The 27,548-nt window shown below is 42.2% G+C and overlaps 2 protein-coding genes across 3 annotated transcripts; both read left to right on the top strand.

The window, feature by feature from the left end:
• The first annotated feature begins 379 nt into the window (after positions 1 to 379).
• LOC109196592 (zinc finger BED domain-containing protein 1-like) lies at positions 380 to 3,416 on the top strand. Its single transcript, XM_019350834.2, has 3 exons — positions 380 to 1,181; positions 1,449 to 1,710; positions 2,013 to 3,416. Exons 1-3 carry the CDS (start codon positions 1,000 to 1,002, stop codon positions 3,414 to 3,416), a joined length of 1,848 nt encoding a protein of 615 aa, XP_019206379.1. The 5' UTR covers positions 380 to 999.
• Positions 3,417 to 11,579: 8,163 nt separating this feature from the next.
• Positions 11,580 to 26,044, top strand: LOC112846304 (uncharacterized). Of its 2 annotated transcripts, none has more exons than XM_025905805.1 (2): positions 11,580 to 11,645; positions 24,386 to 26,044. In XM_025905805.1, the coding sequence occupies exon 2, from the start codon at positions 24,744 to 24,746 to the stop codon at positions 25,677 to 25,679; it is 936 nt and encodes a 311-aa protein (XP_025761590.1). In that variant the 5' UTR covers positions 11,580 to 11,645; positions 24,386 to 24,743; the 3' UTR covers positions 25,680 to 26,044. The 2 variants fall into 2 exon arrangements, with proteins under 2 accessions (XP_025761590.1, XP_025761591.1); XM_025905806.1 differs by lacking the exon at positions 11,580 to 11,645 and adding an exon at positions 24,058 to 24,385 and having other exon boundaries at positions 24,488 to 26,044.
• The last annotated feature ends 1,504 nt before the right edge of the window (positions 26,045 to 27,548 follow it).

Raw genomic sequence — 27,548 nt, 5'->3', positions numbered from 1 at the left:
GGCTGCAGACCCTGAATTGGGATACAGCCAACATGTTTTGTCCAAGTTGTGGAAAAAACTTGGTAGAGCAGTCACCAAACTACCGTACAGAACAACTTCCGGTTCAAAAGGCTACGGGATCCATCATCCAATCAGTGATGCCTGTTGTTGCAGCATTGGTACCTACCTCTTCCGGTTTGGTTTTTGTTTTTGCGCTTTTCAATTTGTTTTTGCGTTAAGTGATTTGTTGTTGCGCTTTTCAATTTGTTGTGCGTTTTGTGATTTGTTTTTCCGTTAAGTGAATTTGTTTTTGCGCTTTTCAATTTGTTTTTGCGTTAAGTGATTTGTTGTTGCGCTTTTCAATTTGTTGTGCGTTTTGTGATTTGTTTTTGTGGTTTTCACTTCAGGGCCACCGTAGTGATGACTTCATTTACTAATTCCAGAGTTATGTTAAAACTGAGCGAATGCCCACCCCAGACCAGCAGCCAGACCTTGAAATTTAACAGCTGACTACAGCAGCGATGAGCAGTTTGAAATCTCTGTGCTGGTTTTCATTTTTGCTTTGTGCCGTCATACCTAAACATTGAAAGAGAGATCGTATCTGTTGGTGTTGATTTGTTTTGGTGTGTGGCGCTGTAGCCTAAAACTTGTGTTGTTAGTAGACAGTGTGTTTCAGGTTCTTTTACAGACTAATGAAAAAGTAATGTACTGTATTGTAACAAATTACTTTCTTCAGAATTCAGTTAACTAACGTACCGCATTACTTTTAAGGAAAGTAAAGAGTAATGTGTAATATAGGGCTGCCACGATTAGTCGACTAGTCACGATTACGTCGACTATCAAAATCGTCGACGCCTAATTTAATAGTCGACGCATCGTTTAAATGCCGTAAAATCCTGAAAGGTGCAGGAATACAAGTAGGATTTAAGAGTGTAATAACGGACTGAAACAGAAGATGGCAGCACTGCGTGTACAAGGATAAACGCCAAGGACGAAGAAGAAGAAGCAGTCTCCGTTATCATGGCTACTCGGCAACGGAACTCGAAAGTCTGGGAGCATTTTGACCAAACAAAAGAAAAGAATGTCCAATGCAAAATCTGCAAAATGGAACTTGCCTTCCATGGCAGTACAACGGCGATGCACGAGCATCTAAAAAGGAAGCACGTTGTGGCATCCAACGACGAAGTGGTACAGTCGCCTCGGTAAGCTAATTGGCTAGTTAGCTGCTAACATTATCGTAAACAGCAAGCTGCTAATTATTTGTGCTGTCAGCGTTAATCTCGTTAATATGATGTTAACGCCATAACCGCATTAACGCGGCAAATCCCCGTTAGTCAGTGCCGTGCAGCCCTCGCACCGTGTTATCGAGCTAACGGGGATTTGCCGCATTAACGTCGTATTGACGAGATTAACGCTGAGAGCACTACTTATTATTGCTCATATTAATAGCTGTTAACGTTGTGTTTCAGGACTGCTAAAAAAATACGTTCGTCTTCAATGGACGACTTTGTCACCAAGCCACCAACGTGTACACCTCGGCAAGCAGATGTCCTGACTGAATCAATCTTAAACATGTTGGTGACGGACATGAGACCCCGGTCTATGGTTGATGATCAAGGTTTCAAAGAGATGATCAAGCAGTTCAACCCAGATTACCATGATAACTATCTACCAGGCCGATCCCACTTCACCAAATTGATGGAAAAGAAATATGATGCTACCTTTGAGAAGGTTGGTCTCTCTTTCTCTCCACTCTCTCACACCACAAACACAAAATAGCAATTTGTATTAGAATTTAATACATTTCATGATGAAATAATATTAAGAGCTTGCTGACTGAGCAACCAATAAATTAATCTTGGTTAAAGCATGTAATGGAAAGTTGTTTTGGTTTTTTTTGTTTTGTCTTTTACTGATATGTTGAATGTTTGTTGTTTAACATACGTAACTGGATTTGATGTAACTGAAAAAAAATATACTGTAATATATTTCCCTAATGCTTACTATTGTTCCAAATCATCTCATATCTTTAGGTAAAGCAGACTCTTGGTGGTGTCAAAGGTTTCTTCACCCTGACTGCTGATGTCTGGACCAGTCGTGCAACAGAAGCCTACCTGGGTGTGTCTTGCCATTTCCTGAGTGAAGATTGGAAGATGAAGAGCTTCATCCTTGATACCATGCCTCTTGAGGAGAGGCATACTGGTGCCAATATAGTGACATGGATGGAAGAGGTGCTAACAAAGTTTGAGATCTTGCCTGCCAAAATAAAAGCAGTAGTACATGACAGTGGTTCCAATATGGTGGCAGCAATGCGACTGCTTGAAGAAAAACATGGATGGGCCTCTATCCGCTGTGCTGGACACACACTCCAGCTCATAGTCAATACTGCTCTCAAAGACACCACCATAAGCAGAGCACTAGGTGCTGCTAGGCAGCTAGTGGAGCACTTTAAGAGAAGCGAGCTGGCTAGTACAAGACTAAAAATGAAACAGGAGCAAATGAATGTGAAGAAAAATACACTGATCCAAGATGTCAGTACAAGATGGAATAGTACATTCCACATGATAGAGAGACTCCTCGAACAGCGCTGCCCTCTCACTGCCACCCTTTCAGATCCCGAGGTAACGCCAAGGGGGAAACACTATTTCGACTTGAAGCCAGACCAGTGGGCGCTACTTGAAGAACTGAAGCAAGGTTTGGCACCTTTTGAGACTGCTACTGTTTACCTTAGTGGACAGCAGTACACAACAGTTTCAGGTCTTCCACAGGTGGTCAAAGGGCTGACACGGGCTGTACACCAAAGCCAACTGGAGACAAGCTCAGGAAAATCTTTCATTGCCAGTGCAGAAAAAGGCATAAAACAGAGATGGGGGAGTATATGCACTTTCTCAGCAGACAAAGAAAACCCTGTTATTCTCGCAGCTGCCTTGGACCCCAGATACAGAAAGTTGAAGTTTTTGGCTCCTGAAGATGTCATCAGAGTGCAGGGGACTGTTGAAGTGCTTGCTGTCAAAGAAGCAAATGCTGGGACACATGAGCATGCAAAAGTGCAGACAGACAATGGTTCAGGTAGAACTGAAAAGACTGCTCTGGACAACCTCCTTGAGTCTGACACAGACAGTCAGGGTGACAATGAGGAAGCAGCATCTAAGGAGGACCAAGATGTCCAAGTTGTGAGAAGTGAAGTTCAGCTGTACTTTAAAGAAGCCACAGTTTCTAAAAAGGATGATCCTCTTAAATGGTGGAGCGAAAATGAGGGACGTTTCCCCACACTATCAAAGCTAGCTAAATCTTTTCTGTGCATTCCTGCAACCTCCACCCCATCAGAGTGGATCTTCTCCACAGCAGGGAACATCTGCTCTCAAAAGAGAGCAAGCCTTTCTGCAGAACATGTAGAAAAGCTAACTTTCCTGGCTATGAACAATAATCTCGTGTAGATTGCTATACTGACTATGTAGTCCCAAAGTTATAGTTGTTGTATGTTAAGTATAGTTGTGAGGACTGAGCACAAAATGCTATTGTTATATTTTTTTGGTTTGCTTCAAACTTGAAATTTCATTAAAAGTTTAATAAACTATCATCTTGTCTTTATTTTTAGTTTCACATACCTTAAACACTTAAAGCTGTAAGCTAATGATAGTTATATAAGAGCAGATGCATGCTGCTGCAATAATCTGTACGTTTTACGTCCAATGGATGCATGATCCGATTAGTCGACTAATCGCAAGAATAATCGGTGACTAGTCGACTATCAAAATAATCGTTTGTGGCAGCCCTAGTGTAATACATTGCATTTGTTGTGTAATAACGCTAGCACTGGTTATTACAGGTGCAGATGCAGAAATTGTTCAATCATAGAAAGTTTGTACCAAAAAATAAATGAATAAATAAAAACTGAACCTCTGTACATGACAAAATTCATGAATGCAAATCTTTATTAACAGAGACGATGGAGAACTTTGCATTGCCATCATTTGGATTCCCTGCAAGTCAAGAAACTGCCAGATAAAACAGAAACATGCTTCACGGTTCAGGATCGGAGGGATATCTGAGTCTCTCCAAAAGTTGAATCTGTTCATCTGGACGTAGCGTTTTGTGGGAGAAACGTTTCGTCACTCATCCAACTTGGATCAGTGACGAAACGTTTCTCCCACAAAACGCTACGTCCAGATGAACAGATTCAACTTTTGGAGATTTACTTTCCTGGATGATTGAGAATGCATCAAGACGATATCTGAGTCTGTCAGATATCCCTGATGTCACTGATGCCCTCTTAACCCTTGTATGGTGTTCGGGTCTGTGAGACCCATGCCATTTAGAGGCCGTTGCCCCTTTAGGCAGTATATACCATCAAAACCTGCAAAATATGGTATAAGGATATGTACACTTGATTAGAACTGATTTTATTTTTTTTATAACATTTTATTGACAAAAAACGAGAAGCACATTAATTCATAAATGTGATCGAACAAAGGTAAAAGGAAAAAATTAACCATGTTTGCTGTTCACATGGCTCGTAATTGGGACATCTGTTGAGTAATTTAACATAAAATTGTTTGATAGTGTTAATTGGAAAGCCAAAACTCTAGCGGGTCCCCCAGACCCATGAACACTGGCTGAGTAACAAAAATACGAACACCATACAAGGGTTAACCCAATGGAGGTAGACAGGGACGGGAGGACACTGAGTAAGCTGTCATCCCTTCCACCCCATGTAGGCACCTGGTACATATACCTGTGGCTGAGTAAATGTTAGTTAAAGCCCAAAGCAAATGCTGATGAACCATATCTGCACTAAAACACAGATACTGTCATGGTCCTGAGTCTGCAGACTCAGTGGTTTTGTTTTGATTAACTTTCTCATGTTCTAGTTTTATTCTGATTTTGTTTTCTGTCTGGGAACTTCCTGTTTTACTTTGTAGATCTCTGTCTGATACTCATTCACACAAGCATTTTTATCCACACCCGAGTGTTTTCAGTGCAACATTCACACTCTGACGGATGCCTCAGAGAGCAGCTTAATGTTTTTTCAGTTAACATTTTCTTTCAATTATTAGCCAACCGGCTCAACGTCCTGAGCCACAGTCGGCCCATAAATATTCAACAGGACTCACAGATGGAGTAGAGAAGTCAGAAAGTGTTGTTTCATATGCATGTGACATTGGAGGCAGACATTTTATACACCCGGGGCTTAGCCCTAAAGGGTAGTATGTATGTGGGATTAGTTTTTTGGGTGGGGGGGTGGGTAACAAAAAAATATATCATATATGCAGGACACCTTAAACAAGTTCTTTAATTAAGCAGCAAGGGAGAGCAAATCAGGGCTGTATCAAGACACGAGGACTAAACCCCAATTCAACCAGACCCAGAACTGATCTGGAATTAAAACAGGACTACAACAGTTCAGAATCAGGACTACTTAGAACTTAACCAAGACAGAACCAGAATCAACCATTTGACTAGCATGTGTGTCTCACCTGCTGTCTCTGTTCTGTCCTCTCTCTCCCTCTCTGCTCCTCTCTCTCTCTCTCTCTGTTCCTCTCTCTCCCTCTCTCTCCCTCTCTGTTCCTCTCTGTTCCTCTCTCTCCCTCTCTGTTCCTCTCTGTTCCTCTCTCTCCCTCTCTCTCCCTCTCTCCCCCTCTCTGTTCCTCTCTCTCCCTCTCTCTCCCTCTCTGTTCCTCTCTCCCCCTCTCTGTTCCTCTCTCTCTCCCTCTCTCTCTTCTCTGTTCCTCTCTCTCTCCCTCTCTCTCTCTTCTCTGTTCCTCTCTCTCCCTCTTTGTGCTGACAATCAAGCCAAACACCAACATCATCAAATATACAGTTGAAACCAGATATTTACACACTCTTCAGATAAAAACACAAACACTTTTTTAAGTGTAAAACCTCAAATCACACAATTTTTTTAGACTGATAAATATAAAAAAAACATATTTGTTAAATTTTAGAGTAAAGAGAGAAACTTTCTGTATTTCTTAATTATAAATGGCACCAAACTGTATTCAAAATTGAGCCACACTTATGGAGCTCCACAATTCTTTTCCTGGTGTTTTGGTTGACATCTCTTGATTTTCCCCTGTCACAGAAACAGGCTCTGTGTTTTGCCTTATATGCATCCACAGGTGTGCCACCAATTTACTCACATGGACTCTACTAACCAATCAGAAGCTTCTTCAGCTCAGAATGGAATCGTCTGGAGTTTTCTTATTAATTAACAATAAACTTAGTGTGTATGTACTCCTAAATTTGATGAAGGTGATTAAAATAGACAGCTCTCTCTCTCTTTATTCTGACATTTAACTAATTCAAAAGATATTTCAATATTTATTTACCTAAAACGAAAACATTTAAATTGATGTTTAACAGTAAAAAGTGTGTATGTACTATCTGGTTTCAACTATGAATATACTGCTGTGTATTAAAAAATCTCTTGTTTTGCATAGAAATATATTGAAGAACACACAAAGCATAATGTATAAGATAAAATTTACCTGAGTTTTTTCTTTGAAAGAACCCTCTAATGTCCATCTACATCAGTACATAACTGAAACCGATGTCGTGTTTTATTTAGCCGTGTAAGGTAACAACTGAATATAAGATATGATATAAGACACATGTAAACCAAGACTCTCTAAAGAAACAGCGTTGTTGTTGTTCTGCTTTTTATTTTGCCATTTGTTGATTCACTCGAAGAGCAAGTAACGCACATGACAGGTGTGTGATTCATCTGGAAGTTATGTGCGGATTAGTGTACAATGAGAGCAATTTAGTATGTTTTTAGAGGCCCATGAGCAGTGTTGGTGCCCAGTCTGGATTTGTTACATCCATTTCATATGCTGCTTTGCCTGCAATAACGCTAAATCATAAGCTACTCAGTCGACATGATGACATGACGTGGTTCTGCAGCGTCACACATTAGCATGTTTTATCTCATTATCTATGACCTCAGCACATTGAAAATAACACTAAAAGCATTTTAATAGTGATATGAATTAATTTAGAACTCACCGGAAAGAAGATGCGGAGACCAAACCAACAAAAAGCTGGGGATTGCACAGAACTCGATCCGCTCGTCTCACCGCTGCAATGCAAGCCTGACGTCTTTGTTTAGTAATATCGGATACATGGGATCCCTCACGTTGCCTCCAGGTTGAAAAACGATGAAAAGAGAGCCCATTATCCAGCTTCTTGCCTTCACGATCGTGTGATCAAACGTTGCAACTGATAACACAACACGTACGAACCATAGCTGAAGCTGTATCCTGTGTCTAGCCTACTGTCATGGCGGAAAGGGGGCGTGGCCCACCTCCAGTGACGTCAACTCCAAAGCCCTATGAGGGGGAGAGGGTCACTTCGCCAGAGAGTTCCCCGAAAGGAGTGTAGACGACCACACTCACAAAATGATGACAGGCTGGATGCATCTATGCGTGTTTCTCTGTTTTTAAAGGAGTGGAAAGATGACAGCAACATCCCCGGGAGCGTGTTGATTTAACCTTTTAAATGCCACTTTCTGTGTCTGTGAATTTACCAGCGGAGTGTTATTTATGACCTAGTATTGCCAAATGCAGAGGTCACTGTGAGGATTGTGTATACACCTGCGCAGCGCTAACATTAACATTCTCTTTTCTACAGCAGAGGGTTAATCATGTGATCTGATTTATAGGACATACAATAGGTTCATTTTTTTTCTCTCACAGGATTACTGGGTTTATGTGTAAAGGCAACTGTGATTACAGGTTATATGTTGGTTATGTAATTACACTGTGTTGTTGAGAAAATGTTGGAGAAAATGTGAATACAGTGTCAAACATACTGTGTTTGAAACCAGCATTACTTCTTTTACAGCAGAGTGTTAACTTTAGGACCTTTTTGCAGCACCTCTGGAATCTGTTGATCCAGGAAAAATCTCCAGGATGCTTCATATGTTTTGCTAATGTTTGTTTCTCTCTAAGAGTGCTTGTGAAGGATTCAGCACAGACAGACAAGTGATGTTAGAGTAGAAGTGCAGTGATTGTGTGACATTTGTAGTGTTGGGCTCCTTATCTGATTACTGTTGAGCTCATAGTGATGAAAAGTGTGAGTGACATTGCTTAAAGAAAGTCACCGGTGACAGTAATGTTGAATAACACATGGGATGGTCCATGTCTGGGGCAAATTATGGCAATAATTGTGGATTAATGATTTGAGAAAACTTGCACATGATACTTGTATTTGATGCTGTAAACTAGGGCTGGGTGATATGGCCTGAAATTCATATCGCGATATAATTTGAAGCATGTGTGATAACGATATATATCACGATATATTCTTTTCTTCTGTATAACGTATTTTCCAAACTATAAGGCACACTTAAAATCCTTTAATTTTCTCAAAAATCGAGAGTGTGCCTTATGTATGAATTCTGGTTGTGCTCACTGACCTTGAACCGATTTTGGCGTGCAGAAATCTGTTAAAAAATGTTTTAGTACAACTTTGGTAAGCCTGCTGATGGACTGCTTGATGGATTGTCAGAGCATTACGGCTGCCGTAGTGAGGAGTAATCTGGGTCCAAAACTCCATCCCCTTCAGGTCCCAAAGTCAAACGAACACTGAGAGTTAAAAACAGTCTAAATTCTTTCATCTTTAATTAAATCATCAGCGTTGCTGCTTTATCGGGTGTAACAATTAAGTTTAACATCCATGCATCCATGAAAACCGAATTTATTAAATTTAACAGAGTTAGAAGTTAACAGGAAGTTCGCTCGCTAGTTTATACCTAAACATTTCATACCATGTTCTGACAGAGATTTTTGAAACTAATTAAAACGTACAGCTCTGCTACCACTTCCAACATAAGTGAAGACAGAAAACTAAACAGCAGTGGCGTTTGCAGGGTTACCGAAGTTGGACTACCTGGTATATAATGTTGTGCTACGTGATTGCTAGCGACACAGCTATGTTAGCATAACATTAGCACAGTGAAGCTGGAGGATGAACGTCAACTTTTTTTCCACTCGATAAAAGTTAACGTGAGGGATTCTGGTGGTCAGGGACAAATGCAATTGCATAGCAGGATGCTATACACGGGCCAAACTTCAGTCAGGAGAACATAATTTACTGATGATAATGGTTGTAGCCGCTGTGATACTTTCTACCAAAACAGGCGCAGCTTGATGACATCATCAACATGCGCTATCGCGATATACTCAAAATCTCTATCGTTGGCCAAATCTATATCGTTTCTATCGTATATCGTTTATATCGCCCACCCCTACTGTAAACTTCATTACTCTTATGATCTACAATTTTTTGCAGGTGTGAAGTTTGATTTACCTTCCAGATCTTGTTTTCCAGGCAATGATGGTGTGTATGCAGGCTCCTGGCAGAGCCAGGTGTTAAGCAAACTTAATATGCAAAACACACTGACATCTTTTATTGCAGGGTTACAGAGCTACTCCGGAGGAGACGTCCTGATGTTGCATTGGCAATGATCTAACTACCCCTTTTCTTTAAGAAAGGAGCCTAGTTCTGATGAGTTGACTCATGGGAGTGTCCATGTGTCAAGAGGAGGGATTCCAGGTTTAACATGAAACAATGTAACATGAAACAATGCATTCTGTGTTTTCCACGAGTTTTGTCATGATGTTTTTGTCCATGGCTTTTTACTGTGACTTGTGGGATTAACAGTTCATGTACAGGTATTAAACCTCTACAGGATGGTTAAGTCCATGTTCAGATAAGGTTTTAATGATCTTTAAGTAAACTTCACTGAACTTAAAGGAAAATGTGGTTTGAAGCCTCGCTTCTGTCAGTCTGCCGCAGGGCAGCTGTTGCTACGACTGTAGCTTGCCTCCACCAGTGTGTGAATGTCAGAGTGAATGAATAGTGGAATTGTAAAGCGCTTTGAGGGTCTCGAAAAGCGCTATATAAATGCAATCCATTATTATTTTTATTATGATGGTTGACATGTTTTGCAAATGGTTAGAAGTTTTAGAAGTGACTGGAGTAAAAAGTGACTGGAGTAGTTATAGCATGCAAGTTTTTTATTCTATTTTATTCTACTGTATATAGTATTTTATTTTATTCTATTCTGTACAGTTGTGTACTGTATTTATTCTTATTTTATTTTATTCTAATTTTTGCTTCATAACTTTTGCACTGTCCACTTCCTGCTGTGACAAAACAAATTTCCCACGTGTGGGACTAATAAAGGTTATCTTATCTTATCTTATCTTATCTTATCTTATCTTATCTTATCTTATCTTATCTTATCTTACAGCAACCTAACAAATAATTGTGTATATATTTTAGGGTAGCTAGACTGATTTTCTAGCATGTCAGTTCCTGATGCATAGGTGCATTAGGCCCATATTGTCTGAGTAAACATAGTAAAAACAGTTGTGAGTTCTTTTGACATGTGTACTCAACTTTGACACATTGTTTGACACCGTAAAGATAGGATTTTGGGTTCATCGCATTTCATTGAGGGATTTTTGTAGGCCTCAAACATGCTGGAAGCACCTAAAGCAGAAGGCTGTTCTTCCAGAGTTAAATGTGGTTGTTTTGGTTTCCCCAGTCACTGATGTGGGCACAGTAAAGATAATTGTAAATGTCTTTGAGAGGGTTTACACTGCTTAAATGGGTCAATTGCCCTACAATAGTAAAGAGTACAGTGCACTGCATAGATAGAGAGGAAAGATCTATAATTTTGTTGTAAATTTAGCTCAGAAGTCTTTGATATATGTTGGCTGTGTGGAAATTCATGGCTACTTCTGGGTTTTACTCTGAAACTCGGGAAGCACTAACATCAGTGTTGGTATATGTTTATGGTATTAATTTACCTACAGGTTCGGACATTCACTGTCTTTGATGGCAAACAACTGGACAGGGCAAAGCAAATGGCACAAAAGAGTGTGTGTGATGTTTGGTGATGCATGTGTACCTCAATCCCTAATAACACTGGGGATGAGGTTTTTTTTGTTTTTTTACAGAAACAGTTACTAAATTGGGAAACATGGGTTGATGAATTTAATGATAATGTCACGGTTCTGGGTCAGTTTGACCCAGTACTTTGAGTTGTTGTGTTTTGGTTTGTCTTTTGCATTATGGATTGTTTTCTTTTTCTCTTGTAGTGCTTGTGTTGGTGTTGGTGATGATGCTGATGGTTATTAGAGTTCCATGTTTCAGTTTATCCGTGTTTAAGGATTTGTTGTCTCATGTATTGTGTGCCCATTCCCTGATTACCACCCTGTGTAAATTAACCCTGTGTTTTCCTCAACCCGGTGTCGCGTCGTACCCTCAACAAGCTGTGTGTTTTGCCTCCATGTTTCCAGTCTTTTGTCTCCCGGCTCCAAGTGTTTATTAGTACTTTTGTGTTCTCAGTTTAGGGTTGTTATTTTGAGTCATGTTTGGAGTTTCTGCCACAGCGCAATAAAGCTGCCTTTTCCGTTTACCGAGTCCAGAGTTTGGGTCCTCTTCTCCTACCCTCACACAGCACACCATGACAGATAAAGTGGAAAATATATCACACACTGAGAAACTTCCTTATCTAAACAATGGGTGCTTATGAAAGAGCAGCTTGATGTATCTAAGGTTGAAGTTTTGTTGTTTTTTTTGGCAGAGCCCAGAGACGGAGTGCCCCCAGAACCCCACGCCTGTCCCGGACCCATCCAGGGAAGCCAGGCTACCAGGTCAGTAACCCACGTCCATCAGCACAGACCCTCCCCTAGCCCCGCTGCACGCAGCCACGAGGAAACCGTCACCTAAGAGCCAACAGAGCCCTTAATAGGCCATGACCGCTACCCCGGGTTGAGCCCCCCAAGGAAGATGCTCCTGGGGAACCCCCCGACGCCCTAAGCCTGTCCCTACCGCCACACCAATCACAACAGTGAAGGTAGGACCAAACTATGAACCCCCACCCCCACTAGGTGATGGAGCTAATCAAAGGAGCCCAGAGCAATTGATCTGATGTGGTGGCAGAGGCTGCATCGAGACTAATGTAATCTAATAGATAATTTCTATATTGGTTAGAATTAAGATTATTTTTATTTTTCCAGTTCATGAGGGCTGTTTTCTTGGCTATGCACAGGGCAGTGAAAACCATATGGGCTATATTCTTTTCTGTAGTGACATTATCTAAGCTGCCCAACAAACATACTAAAGGGGAAGTTGGAATGTTACATTTCAGACACTTTGATAAGTCTTCACATATCTCGCGCCACAACTTCTGAACTGGTGGACAGAACCAAAGAGCGTGGATATAATTGTCCGGTGAATTGGTCTGGCAGTGTGAGCAGTTGTTGGTAGACGTAAAGCCCATCTTGAACATCCGATGACCTGTATAGTGCACTCTATGTAGTATTTTGTATTGAATTAATTGAAGACTGGGATTTCTAATTAGATGAAAGGTTTTTAAGCAAATCTGAGACCAGAAGTTTTGGTCTAAGTTAACTGATAAATCCGCTTCCCATTTTGCTATAGGAAGTGATATTGATTCATCTGTTTTAGAAAGCATTCTGTATATTTTGGATAGTAATTTGGGGGTTTTAAGAGTAAGAAATTGAACCACACTTGATGGTGTTTGTAGTTCAGCTTGACCCGGTTTAAATTTCTTTTTTACTATGGATTTAATTTGTTGATATTCTAAAAATCTTTTCTTGCTGATCCCATATTGTGTAACTAGTCTGTCAAATGGAATAAATTCTGTTCCTTCTAATATATGTTCTAAGTACAGGGAGTGCAGAATTATTAGGCAAATGAGTATTTTGTCCGCATCATCCTCTTCATGCATGTTGTCTTACTCCAAGCTGTATAGGCTCGAAAGCCTACTACCAATTAAGCATATTAGGTGATGTGCATCTCTGAAATGAGAAGGGGTGTGGTCTAATGACATCAACACCCTATATCAGGTGTACATAATTATTAGGCAACTTCCTTTCCTTTGGCAAAATGGGTCAAAAGAAGGACTTGACAGGCTCAGAAAAGTCAAAAATAGTGAGATATCTTGCAGAGGGATGCAGCAGTCTTAAAATTGCAAAGCTTCTGAAGCGTGATCATCGAACAATCAAGCGTTTCATTCAAAATAGTCAACAGGGTCGCAAGAAGCGTGTGGAAAAACCAAGGCGCAAAACAACTGCCCATGAACTGAGAAAAGTCAAGCGTGCAGCTGCCAAGATGCCACTTGCCACCAGTTTGGCATATTTCAGAGCTGCAACATCACTGGACTGCCCAAAAGCACAAGGTGTGCAATACTCAGAGACATGGCCAAGGTAAGAAAGGCTGAAAGACGACCACCACTGAACAAGACACACAAGCTGAAACATCAAGACTGGGCCAAGAAATATCTCAAGACTGATTTTTCTAAGGTTTTATGGACTGATGAAATGAGAGTGAGTCTTGATGGGCCAGATGGATGGGCCCGTGGCTGGATTGGTAAAGGGCAGAGAGCTCCAGTCCGACTCAGACGCCAGCAAGGTGGAGGTGGAGTACTGGTTTGGGCTGGTATCATCAAAGATGAGCTTGTGGGGCCTTTTCGGGTTGAGGATGGAGTCAAGCTCAACTCCCAGTCCTACTGCCAGTTTCTGGAAGACACCTTCTTCAAGCAGTGGTACAGGAAGAAGTCTGTATCCTTCAAGAAAAACATGATTTTCATGCAGGACAATGCTCCATCACACGCGTCCAAGTACTCCACAGCGTGGCTGGCAAGAAAGGGTATAAAAGAAGAAAAACTAATGACATGGTAAGAGAGGTGGTGGGACTGCATCATTAACCAATAACACACTCACCACCAAACAAATTTTATTTGATCATTTTACCACTTTCGAATTTCATGCTATTGTTTTTAGCAGCCCTCCACTTTTATCTGTCACAATTTATCGACCACCTAAAGACAGTGCTGCTTTTTTCAAGGAATTCTCAGAATTTTTAACAAACATACATTCAAAGTATAATATGATAATTTTAACCGGTGATTTTAATCTGCACATAGATAATCCTTCTGACCCTGCATCAAAAGAATTCTTAAACATTCTTCATTGTATGGATTTTACCCAGCACGTCACGCAGCCGACTCTCAAGAGGACACACTCTGGACCTGGTCATCACCCATGGGCTGTCCACCAGTGTGTCCTCTGTTGTTGACTTGGCTGTCTCTGACCACTACTGTGTGTTTTTTAACATCACCGGTTTTATTCAGCTGGAGACCTCGGTGCGAACTGTGAGGAGGCGCTATCTAACCTCTGAAGTGGCTGCAAATTTTACCAGGGTTTTAGACGAATGCCCCCCTGTGATTTTACCTGCACCCTGTGATTTTATTTTTAATCATTTTAACCTCAAACTGAAGAAAAGTCTTGACTCCGTTGCTCCACTCACCACCAAAAAGATTAACGTAAAACGTGTATCACCCTGGAGAAACGAAGAAGTCAAAAAACTCAAAAGAAATTGCAGGGCAGCAGAAAGGAGATGGAGGAAAAATAAAAATGCAATCAACCATCAAATACTTTGCGAGCTACTTAAAATGTACAATAATACACTAAGGAATTCAAGAAATTCATACTTGGCCAAAATAATCAGTAATAACAAAAATAATCCCAAGGTCCTCTTCTCCACCATAGATCACTTATTTAACCCTGATTTTAACAGCTCCCAAAGAACCCCCACAGACTCGCTCTGTGAGCAGTTTGCAGCCCACTTCAGGGCAAAAATCAACACCATCAGATGTGATATTTTATCTTCTCGTGATATGATTTTAAACACATCTGAGGGCTCGACTGTACCTGAGGAGACACTGGACAGCTTTGTCCTGGTTAATGCTGAGAACCTTAAGAAAGTTTTCTCCACAGTGAGAACCACCACGTCTTTTAGATCCAATCCCCTCTTTACTTTTTAAAACACTTTATGGATTTTTTGAAGCTGAGCTTTTATACATGATGAATTGCTCTCTTCAGTTGGGTGTCTTCCCTGCTGCCTTTAAAACGGCGGTGGTGAGGCCCCTTCTGAAGAAGAGCAATTTGGATTGTAATGATTTTTATAACTACAGACCTGTATCCAACTTACCATTTTTAAGTAAAATTTTAGAAAAACTTGTTTTTACTCAGATTAATGATTTTCTGAATGATAAACAGATCCTAGAAATATTTCAGTCTGGATTTCGGGTGAACCACAGCACAGAGACCGCTCTCCTAAAGGTTTTAAATGATCTTAGATGTAACTGGGACTCCCAAAAGCTCTGTCCTGGTGCTACTGGATCTAAGCGCAGCCTTCGATACAGTAGACCACGCTATACTTTTAAACAGACTGAAACACATGGTGGGCCTCTCTGGTGCTGTACACAACTGGTTCACTTCCTATTTCTCAGACAGAACTTTTATGGTGTGTATGGATATATGCTCCTCTAAGATCCATAAAATGACATGTGGTGTGCCTCAAGGGTCGGTTTTAGGCCCTGTACTTTTTAATTATGTGTGCCTATGCCAAGAGGCACACATATTACTATTCGTCGGATTTATTATTCTTATTATTATGTGTGCCTATGCCAAGAGGCACACATATTACTATTCGTCAACAGTTTTGACAATAGGGGTACATATGTTACATCATTTTGTGCGGCTGGAGCTGGGCTAGTATGGTGTGACTTTTGGTGTTTATAACTTTTATAGTTTTTGAAATATTTAGATTTTAGTGCAAATTTAGGCCAATTTCTAGGCTCCTGAGAAAGATTCTGCTTTTGGCACCATAGAAACAGACTTCATTTGTGGTGTGTTGGCTCTCTCTAGTGGTATACCGGGAGTAGTACGGCCTAAAGGGTGCCATGCTTGGTGAAAACTACATATCCCACAATTCATAGCATGCCTCTACCGAGTCAAACAATGGCGGACACCACTTCGTTTTATATGTCTTTTATTCGTGTTTCTAGGTCACAAAATACACTTTTAAGATATTTTCAGGCGAGAATGTAGGTGTGTAAACTTCAAATATCTGCTCGTTTTATCAAGACATCCCATATTAGCGACAATTCTCTTAAGTGTTGCTGATAGCCGGCTAGCTAGCTAGCGCCGCTAGCTTTGCTAGCTAGCGCCCCTTCGTGAAAAACCACCCAGGCTTGGCTGATAGTGAGGTGGCTAAAATTTGTTTAATCACCCGATCGCTCGGCAAGGGTCTGTGTCTTAGCTGGACTTATTTTTCGTTTATATGGGCCGATGATGCTGGTCGATGTGGAAAAAATAACTGAGTTGTTTGGTGGTGGAGCTACAACAGAGGGCAGCTATCCACCGGTGTGTGACAGAAAGGACATGCCGCGAACGAGACATACAAGGCGGTGAGGCTACCGCCGATCGTCTGGTGTTTGCTAACGCGGAGGTCAATCGTGGATCAGGGAAAGCGAAGGCAGGAGCGTGAGGTGAACTGAATTTCAGGTAAGAAGTTATGACCTGCACTCTATTTGGGTCAGATATAAACCGAGTTTAGGTGTAGTTTATTTAGCAACAGTTCTCTTATGTGTTGCTGATAGCCGACTGGCTAGCTAGCTAGCGCCGCTAGCTTAGCTAGCTAGCGCGGCTAGCGACCCTTCGTGAAAAACCACCCAGGCTTGGCTGATAGTGAGGTGGCTAAAATTTGTTTAATCGCCCGATCGCTCGGCAAGGGTCTGTGTCTTAGCTGGACTTATTTTTCGTTTATATGGGCCGATGATGCTGGTCGATGTGGAAAAAATAACTGAGTTGTTTGGTGGTGGAGCTACAACAGAGGGCAGCTATCCACCGGTGTGTGACAGAAAGGACATGCCGCGAACGAGACATACAAGGCGGTGAGGCTACCGCCGATCGTCCGGTGTATGCTAACGCGGAGGTCAATCGTGGATCAGGGAAAGCGAAGGCAGGAGCGTGAGGTGAACTGAATTTCAGGTAAGAAGTTATGACCTGCACTCTATTTGGGTCAGATATAAACCGAGTTTAGGTGTAGTTTATTTAGCAACAGTTCTCTTACGTGTTGCTGATAGCCGGCTGGCTAGCTAGCTAGCGCCGCTAGCTTAGCTAGCTAGCGCGGCTAGCGACCCTTCGTGAAAAACCACCCAGGCTTGGCTGATAGTGAAGTGGCTAAAATTTGTTTAATCGCCCGATCGCTCGGCAAGGGTCTGTGTCTTAGCTGGACTTATTTTTCGTTTATATGGGCCGATGATGCTGGTCGATGTGGAAAAAATAACTGAGTTGTTTGGTGGTGGAGCTACAACAGAGGGCAGCTATCCACCGGTGTGTGACAGAAAGGACATGCCGCGAACGAGACATACAAGGCGGTGAGGCTACCGCCGATCGACCGGTGTTTGCTAACGCGGAGGTCAATCGTGGATCAGGGAAAGCGAAGGCAGGAGCGTGAGGTGAACTGAATTTCAGGTAAGAAGTTATGACCTGCACTGTATTTGGGTCAGATATAAACCGAGTTTAGGTGTAGTTTATTGTCGTTGTGCTGACTTTTTCAATCACTTACAATAACTCGTACTGCGTGCTAGCTAGCACTACGGAGTTTGTATACAGCTGTGTGCGCGCTAAGTTACCGATGTTACCGATGTTGAACTTTATGACAGCCTCCCCTGTCATTCTCTCGCCTGTTGAAACTTCAGTCATGAAACTGATCAATGATCGGCTTTTCTCTCTTGTTTGTTTATGGCGCTAAACAACAGCAGCACGTTTAAGCTTGATCAGCTGTTGTTAGAATTCTTTTGATTTTAATTTCTAGTATCAGCTGATGTTTGCTGGAGCATGAAGATGAAATCAGGAGATGTCCTTACTGAATCATCAGAGCTGAACTGGTGATGGAGAAACAGGTTTACCCTTAGGTGACATGAATGAGTTGAAGGGAAGTTATGAACTGTTTCTGACAGACAAATATACACCAAGCTCCTTTTTTTGTGTAGCTGACAGCTGGTAACTGTGCAGGGGCGGATCTAGCAAAGCTTTTGCCAGGGGGCCAGGTAGGGCATTAACAGAGAAAGGTGGACACAAAGATATACTTTTCTTTCTTACTCTCATATAAAATATTTAGCTTTTATTAAATAGTTATCTGAATCTTACAACCAAAGTTTGTATAATAATACACAAGATTGGCTGTAGACCATTGTTCATCATTCAGAACACTGTGTAAAAATAACAAAAAACAAAAAGTGAATGCAAAAGTGCATAAATATTTATTTTACGTGTTTGATGTGTGTGGCGGGGCGTGGTCTGCAGTGCCGCTGCAGGGGAAGTGGACCCACCTGAGCGGCACCTGCAATCACGCCTCTCGGGCGTAGTCTGTGCTCTCTCAGCTGTTTTTGGGTGTGTGTCGGGCTGTGAGTTGAAAAGCTACAGCCGGCTGTTTGGGTACACCAACCATGTGTGAAAAGTGGTCCATAACGTAATGCTTCAAAGCGTGTTCATGCAAACATTGTCGGATCTGCCGTGGTACAATGGGACTTCTGCTCATGAACCTGTGTGCACAGCGTCTGCAAATCGGCGCTGTACGAAGTAACTTCATCTTTACACAAAACTGTAAGCTGTTATCTGTGAAGCGTGAGCGGTGTTTGTTTTTACCATAGTTCATGGTGGAGAATGGGTGCTCTTCTGAGTTTTGCTCTCTGTAGCTGTATGAATGGCAAACTACACTGAATAGCAGCGGCATAGGCACACATAAAATTTCTTCTGAAATTTTCGCTTTCTAGTTATTATTATTATTCTCCATCTTCCGCCTAAATTTCGGCACGTATCACGCCCCGCAGTTTTGAGAAAAGCTTCATATATGTTACCTCATTTTGTGCGGCTGGATCTGGAATGGTGTGCTATGACTTTTGGTGTTTATGACTATTATAGTTTTTTAAATATTAATATTTTAGTGAAAATTTTCCCGCGCTCCTCTGCCAAACAGTTTTGACAATAGGGGTACATATGTTACATCATTTTGTGCGGCTGGAGCTGGGCTAGTATGGTTTGACTTTTGGTGTTTATAACTTTTATAGTTTTTGAAATATTTAGATTTTAGTGCAAATTTAGGCCAATTTCTAGGCTCCTGAGAAAGATTCTGCTTTTGGCACCATAGAAACAGACTTCATTTGTGGTGTGTTGGCTCTCTCTAGTGGTATACCAGGAGTAGTACGGCCTAAAGGGTGCCATGCTTGGTGAAAACTACATATCCCACAATTCATAGCATGCCTCTACCGAGTCAAACAATGGCGGACACCACTTCGTTTTATATGTCTTTTATTCGTGTTTCTAGGTCACAAAATACACTTTTAAGATATTTTCAGGCGAGAATGTAGGTGTGTAAACTTCAAATATCTGCTCGTTTTATCAAGACATCCCATATTAGCGACAATTCTCTTAAGTGTTGCTGATAGCCGGCTAGCTAGCTAGCGCCGCTAGCTTAGCTAGCTAGCGCGGCTAGCGACCCTTCGTGAAAAACCACCCAGGCTTGGCTGATAGTGAGGTGGCTAAAATTTGTTTAATCGCCCGATCGCTCGGCAAGGGTCTGTGTCTTAGCTGGACTTATTTTTCGTTTATATGGGCCGATGATGCTGGTCGATGTGGAAAAAATAACTGAGTTGTTTGGTGGTGGAGCTACAACAGAGGGCAGCTATCCACCGGTGTGTGACAGAAAGGACATGCCGCGAACGAGACATACAAGGCGGTGAGGCTACCGCCGATCGTCCGGTGTTTGCTAACGCGGAGGTCAATCGTGGATCAGGGAAAGCGAAGGCAGGAGCGTGAGGTGAACTGAATTTCAGGTAAGAAGTTATGACCTGCACTGTATTTGGGTCAGATATAAACCGAGTTTAGGTGTAGTTTATTCAGCAACAGTTCTCTTACGTGTTGCTGATAGCCGGCTGGCTAGCTAGCTAGCGCCGCTAGCTTAGCTAGCTAGCGCGGCTAGCGACCCTTCGTGAAAAACCACCCAGGCTTGGCTGATAGTGAGGTGGCTAAAATTTGTTTAATCGCCCGATCGCTCGGCAAGGGTCTGTGTCTTAGCTGGACTTATTTTTCGTTTATATGGGCCGATGATGCTGGTCGATGTGGAAAAAATAACTGAGTTGTTTGGTGGTGGAGCTACAACAGAGGGCAGCTATCCACCGGTGTGTGACAGAAAGGACATGCCGCGAACGAGACATACAAGGCGGTGAGGCTACCGCCGATTGTCCGGTGTTTGCTAACGCGGAGGTCAATCGTGGATCAGGGAAAGCGAAGGCAGGAGCGTGAGGTGAACTGAATTTCAGGTAAGAAGTTATGACCTGCACTCTATTTGGGTCAGATATAAACCGAGTTTAGGTGTAGTTTATTTTCATTGTGCTGACTTTTTCAATCACTTACAATAACTCGTACTGCGTGCTAGCTAGCACTACGGAGTTTGTATACAGCTGTGTGCGCGCTAAGTTACCGATGTTACCGATGTTGAACTTTATGACAGCCTCCCCTGTCATTCTCTCGCCTGTTGAAACTTCAGTCATGAAACTGATCAATGATCGGCTTTTCTCTCTTGTTTGTTTATGGCGCTAAACAACAGCAGCACGTTTAAGCTTGATCAGCTGTTGTTAGAATTCTTTTGATTTTAATTTCTAGTATCAGCTGATGTTTGCTGGAGCATGAAGATGAAATCAGGAGATGTCCTTACTGAATCATCAGAGCTGAACTGGTGATGGAGAAACAGGTTTACCCTTAGGTGACATGAATGAGTTGAAGGGAAGTTATGAACTGTTTCTGACAGACAAATATACACCAAGCTCCTTTTTTTGTGTAGCTGACAGCTGGTAACTGTGCAGGGGCGGATCTAGCAAAGCTTTTGCCAGGGGGCCAGGTAGGGCATTAACAGAGAAAGGTGGACACAAAGATATACTTTTCTTTCTTACTCTCATATAAAATATTTAGCTTTTATTAAATAGTTATCTGAATCTTACAACCAAAGTTTGTATAATAATACACAAGATTGGCTGTAGACCATTGTTCATCATTCAGAACACTGTGTAAAAATAACAAAAAACAAAAAGTGAATGCAAAAGTGCATAAATATTTATTTTACGTGTTTGATGTGTGTGGCGGGGCGTGGTCTGCAGTGCTGCTGCAGGGGAGGTGGACCCACCTGAGCGGCACCTGCAATCACGCCTCTCGGGCGTAGTCTGTGCTCTCTCGGCTGTTTTTGGGTGTGTGTCGGGCTGTGAGTTGAAAAGCTACAGCCGGCTGTTTGGGTACACCAACCATGTGTGAAAAGTGGTCCATTGTCGGATCTGCCGTGGTACAATGGGACTTCTGCTCATGAACCTGTGTGCACAGCGTCTGCAAATCGGCGCTGTACGAAGTAACTTCATCTTTACACAAAACTGTAAGCTGTCATCTGTGAAGCGTGAGCGGTGTTTGTTTTTACCATAGTTCATGGTGGAGAATGGGTGCTCTTCTGAGTTTTGCTCTCTGTAGCTGTATGAATGGCAAACTACACTGAATAGCAGCGGCATAGGCACACATAAAATTTCTTCTGAAATTTTCGCTTTCTAGTTTGTTATGCTCCCTCTTGGCAGCGTCATCAGGAAGCATGGAGTGAACTTCCACAGTTACGCTGATGACACTCAGCTGTACATCTCCGTGTCTCCTGATGACACCAGACCAATGGATGCTCTTAACTGTATTCTAGATATAAAATCTTGGATGGCAGAAAACTTTTTACAGCTTAACCAGGACAAAACTGAAGTTTTAATCATCGGTCCTGAGGCTCAGAGAGAGAAACTCTTGTCTAAATTACAGGCATTTTCACTATGCCCTTCACTACAAGTGAAAAACCTGGGTGTTATTTTTGACTCTGAGCTTGGTTTTATCCCACATATTAAACATGTAACCAAAATTGGATTTTATCATCTAAAAAATATAGCCAGAGTCCGCCCTATTCTCTCTCAGGCCAACACGGAGATGCTGATGCATGCTTTTATTACCAGTCGCATTGATTACTGCAATGCCCTGCTCTCTGGTCTCCCCAAAAAGAATATTTCACCTTTGCAACTTTTGCAAAACTCTGCAGCTCGTGTGCTGACGAAGACCAGAGGGCGGGCCCATATTACACCGGTTTTACAATCGCTGCATTGACTCCCCGTGTGTTTCAGGATCGAGTTTAAAGTTCTTTTATTGGTTTTTAAATGTCTTAATGGTCTTGGGCCTTCTTATCTTTCAGACCTGCTTTTACCATATGAACCCTCGCGGACCCTGAGGTCCTCTGGTACTGGCCTTTTGATTGTCCCTAAAGTCAGGACACATACTCACAGAGAGGCAGCTTTTCAGTGGTTCGGTCCTCGACTGTGGAACAGCCTGCCGGAGGAGCTCAGGGCCGCAGAGAACGTACATGTTTTTAAAAACAGGCTCAAGACCCACCTTTTTAATTTAGCTTTTACCTAACGTTTATTTATTTTATGCTTATTTTATTTATTCTATCCTGTTATTCTATTTATCTTATTAATTTAGTTTTAGCTAATATTTATTGATTGTATTCTTATTCATTTTTTATCTTCTTAGTCTGTTTATACTTATATTTATATTGTATCCCACTCTTATTTATTTTATCTTTTTATCCTGTTTATATTCTTATTAGGTCATATCTCCAGTGTTTCCTTGGAGGGGGCTCTCTGCACCAGGGCTGTGATCGACCGTGGCTGCTGGGGCTCTATGGGTCCTCTCAGCCTGGCTGGGGGGCTTCTTTGCCTCCCTCCTGCTGTGTGCCCAGCCTGGAGGCTGCGGTCTGTGACCGGCTCCCGGTGCAGACGGCTCCCTGTGATAGTGTTTCCTCACTTGGCTAATGCGTACCCAGCCCAATTTTACTCTTTATGTGTGTGTGTGTGTGTGTGTGTGTGTGTGTGTGTGTGTGTGTGTGTGTCCATGACCGTTTCTGTTAATGAGAGTGTGGGGAATGAGTGGGAGGGTGGGGTGGGTGGGGTGGGGTGGGCTGCTTTTAACCATATGAAGCACTTTGTGCTACAGTTTTTTTTTGTATGAAAAGTGCTTTATAAATATTGATTGATTGATTGACATGGCCTCCTTGTTCACCTGATCTGAACCCCATTGAGAACCTGTGGTCCATCATCAAATGTGAGATTTACAAGGAGGGAAAACAGTACACCTCTCTGAACAGTGTCTGGGAGGCTGTGGTTGCTGCTGCATGCAATGTTGATGGTGAACAGATCAAAACACTGACAGAATCCATGGATGGCAGGCTTTTGAGTGTCCTTGCAAAGAAAGGTGGCTATATTGGTCGCTGATTTGTTTTTGTTTTGTTTTTGAATGTCAGAAAAGTATATTTGTGAATGTGGAGATGTTATATTGGTTTCACTGGTAAAAATAAATAATTGAAATGGGTATATATTTGTTTTTTTGTTAAGTTGCCTAATAATTATGCACAGTAATAGTCACCTGCACACACAGATATCCCCCTAAAATAGCGAAAACTAAACACAAACTAAAAACTACTTCCAAAAACATTCAGCTTTGATATTAATGAGTTTTTTGGGTTCATTGAGAACATGGTTGTTGTTCAATAATAAAATTATTCCTCAAAAATACAACTTGCCTAATAATTCTGCACTCCCTGTATTTGATTCCTTTACCACTCCAATCTGAAAAGTTTATCATGGTAGGTCTGAAATCTCTAGATTATTGCAAAGTGCTTGTTCTACATCTAACCAAGGTTCATCTAAGAGGATATGTTTTAGCCATCCTGTCACGATCCTGGGTCTTATGACCAAATGTTTTGAGTTTAGTTTATTTGGATGTTTATATGATTAAGCTCATGAGTTTTTCTTGTTCTTTGTTATTAGATTCCGCTTGTGTCTTCCAACCCCTGTTAAGTCTCCCCTGCTCTTCATGTGTTTCATGTCTGTGTCTTACGTTGTCAAGTTCTGGTTGTCATGTCTGTGTCTCATTATGTTTCCTATTTTATTTTGAAGAGATCTTGTGTTTTTATATTATGGTTAATGGATCCAGCAGCTCACAATCCCTCCGCTGAGCTCCAGGAGGACATGATCTACACGGTGGAGTTTCTATGTCAGGAGTGGTTTGCCCTGCCTTTTAAAGAATACCAGGAGGAGCTAGCTATTTGGTTACAGAGAATGGTTTCTGGGCTTCCCTGGCTATTTGGCGCGCTACTGTGGCACCCCTGTGAGGGAATGACCACATTAATATTATTTTGTGCAAAATACTCATGTAACGGGACATTTTTCATTACTATATGAATTTATTTTCAGTTTCTTTAAAAGGATAGAAAATCCATGTAACAGGGATTCATTTTATGTTAGAAAGCAGTGAGGGCGGAACTTTGGTGGTTGCTCCGGGGTTTCGGGGTTCAGTAAGTGGAGCCCACCTTCCGCTGCTTCCTCAGACACGTTCTGAAGGAAAGCAGAGACGCATCGTGTCTTCCTTACTCCGCTCTTCACCTGCTTTTACAGGTAACATATTTGTCATCGTGGTCTTCATCCTTGGGACCCGTAACACTACACCCACTCATTCAAGACTTCCTTGTTTCAACTGTACATGTCCACCCTGAGCAGCTGCTCCTGTGTGAAGAGCCGGAGGATTTTCAGCCGGGTCTGCTGGAGGATTCGCGGGCTGACTTGTCTCCTCCCTCTTCCAGGAGAAAGCGGCGTTCACGCCACCATCGCTCCACGGTGGCTGAGCAGACAACTTCCGTGAGTGAAAATGACTGTTTGCCCCATTCTGATTCAAAGCCTTCTGCCATTTCATCCACGGTTAGTCATGCTGCTCCTATGAACACTTTAGTTTTTCAACCAGCTCCTCGGAACCTTCATGATTCCGATCCTGTATCTGAGACTCTACGTGATGCTCCACCAGTACCTCACTGTATTTTGTTCTGTGCCTCAGATGGAAAACATAAATAGTAACAGAGTGCCTCCTACCATAGTTAAACTGACTAAAAGACTTGGACTTGATGCCACTGAGCTAATGAATCAAGTTGAATTTTGTGTTCCACAGCCAGCCATGTTCAAACACACTCACCATGTTTTAGAGTCAGACCAAGTTCAACCTGCACCTCAAGTGACTGTTTTGGGTGTGGCTTCACCCCTGGACTTTGCTGCTCACCAGTCAGCTTATTCTGAAACTGACTTTGCAAACCTACCTACTCCTGTGACCACTCCTGAGCTCCGCTCTCCACCACCTGTCCCTGCTCAGCATTCCGCGGCTCCCACGCCGCCGCCTGTTCCTGCTGGAGGCCCAGGAGAGCCCGTCCAGCTTCATGCCACGTCAGCTGGAGGGCCCGAGGAGTCCGTCCAGCCTCATGCCACGTCAGCTGGAGGGCCCAGAGCACCCATACACTACCTCTCCGTGTCTGCTGACAGCTCTGAGTCCATTCAGCCGTCAACTGCTTCACCACCTGCGACTCCCATGCCCGTCCTGCCGCGTCCACGTCCGGTTTGGCATCAGCGGCCACCTTCCAGGCCACTGACTGGACTTCTTCGCCGGCGCGGCCGGCCCCTGGACCTGCTTCGTCGCCACCGCTGGCTCCGCGGTCGGCTTCCAGAACTGTTCAGTCATGAACTACTGAGCCGTTGGCCTCCTGGTCGGCCTCCCCACCTGAGTTTTTGGACTGTCCCCTGTGCCTTTGTTGGACATTTTGTTTTCGACCTAGTTTTGGCCCTCCAACCTGGACCCCCGCCAGCTGCCCTGGGTGGGTTGTTTTTGGTTTTGTTTTCCCGGCTTGGGGCATCTGGAATCCGCCCTTGAAGGGGGGCCTCTGTCACGATCCTGGGTCTTATGACCCAATGTTTTGAGTTTAGTTTATTTGGATGTTTATATGATTAAGCTCATTAGTTTTTCTAGTTCTTTCTAGTTCTTATAAAGCGCCTTGAGGCGAATTTTGTGATTTGGCGCTATATAAATAAAATTGAATTGAATTCTTTGTTATTAGATTCCCCTTGTGTCTTCCAACCCCTGTTAAGTCTCCCCTGCTCTTCATGTGTCTCATGCCAGTGTTTCTAGTTTTACTTCCCTTGTCTCGTCCAGCCTGATTACTCCCAGCTGTGCTTTCCTTCTGTGTCTCATTCCCTTGTTATACCTCTGTGTATTTAAGCCCTGTGTTTCTCTTTGTCAGTGTCATAATCTCCCTCATGGCTGTGTTTCCCTGTGTGTTAGTTATCCATGTCCCAGTTTAGTTTTGTTATATTTTTCGTGCTAGCCTGCAATAAAGCAGTGTTTTGAGTTCACTTTTGTCTCGGTGAGTTTTGCGTTTGGGTCCTTCTCCTGCCTGCACGCAGCTGAAACATGACACATCGTGAGATAAACTGAAGCCTGTTGGCTAAGATGTAGTGCTGAAAGTTAGGTAGTTCTAATCCTCCTTTATCCTTGGTCTTTTGTAGTGTTTTTAAGCTTATACGTGGGGGCTTATTTTTCCAAAGGAATTTGGACATACTTGAATCTAGAGATCTGAACCAATCTTGTGGCGGTTTAGTTGGGATCATTGAGAATTAATAATTTATTTTTGGTAAGATCATCATTTTTATAGCGGCAACCCTTCCCATAAGTGATATGGGTAGACATTTCCACCTAGCCAGATCACCTTCTACTTTCTTTAAAAGCGTGATATGGTTTAATTTAGTTAGATTTTCAAGCTTGGGAGAAACATTAATACCTAAAATATTGTATATTTCCCGATTGCAGTGGTGTAGAAGAGGAATTATGGAAGGAGCAATTAATCGGAAGGACTGTAGATTTTGACCAGTTAATCGAGTAATCTGATATTCTTGCAAAAGAGTTTATCAATTCAGTCACCCCAGAGATATTGGTTTGTGAATTTCGGAGAAAGAGTAACACATCATCCGCATAAAGGCTGATTTTATGTTCCACGTTCTTGCATTTTATGCCCTTAATTACTGAATTCTGTGTAATTGCTGCTGCTAGTGGTTCAATAAAAATTGCAAACAGTGAAGGGGAGAGTGGGCATCCCTGCCTGGTGCCCCTCAGGAGACAGAAGCTGGAGGATGTCTGGTCATTTGTTCTGACACAAGCTGTTGGGGAATTATATAATATTTTTGAAAGAGGATCCAAAACCAAATTTGTGTAAAGTTGCAAATAGAAATTTCCAGTTAACTCTGTCAAATGCTTTTTCTGCATCTAAAGAAAATATTGTAGTTTCAAGATTTTTACTGTATGAGTAGACTATCAAATTAAGTAATCTACGTGTATTTGTTGATGAGTGCCTACCTTTTATGAAACCAGTTTGGTCAGGATGAATTAAGAGGGAGGTTATTTTTGAGAGAGCTTTGCAGATTATTTTAAGGTCTACATTTATAAGGGATATTGGACGATAGCTTGAGGGATATACAGGGTCTTTGCCTGGTTTTAGCAGGAGATTAATGTTTGCAGAATTCATATTTGATGGAAGTCTGCCCCTTTCTTTGATTTCCAACAACGTTCTGTAAAAAAACTGGTGCTAGAATCGTCCAGAATTCTTTGTAGAATTCTGCAGGAAAGCTGTCTGGACCTGGAGCCTTATTATTGGGCATACTTATCAGGGCTTCCTGGAGTTCACCTGATGTCAGTGGCGAATCCAGTGCCATTGCTTGAGTGTCTAATAATTTTGGAAGAGTTATGTTG

Source organism: Oreochromis niloticus, linkage group LG3, assembly GCF_001858045.2.
Source record: "Oreochromis niloticus isolate F11D_XX linkage group LG3, O_niloticus_UMD_NMBU, whole genome shotgun sequence".
Lineage (NCBI taxonomy): Eukaryota > Metazoa > Chordata > Actinopteri > Cichliformes > Cichlidae > Oreochromis > Oreochromis niloticus.
This window is presented reverse-complemented; position numbering and strand designations above follow the sequence as displayed.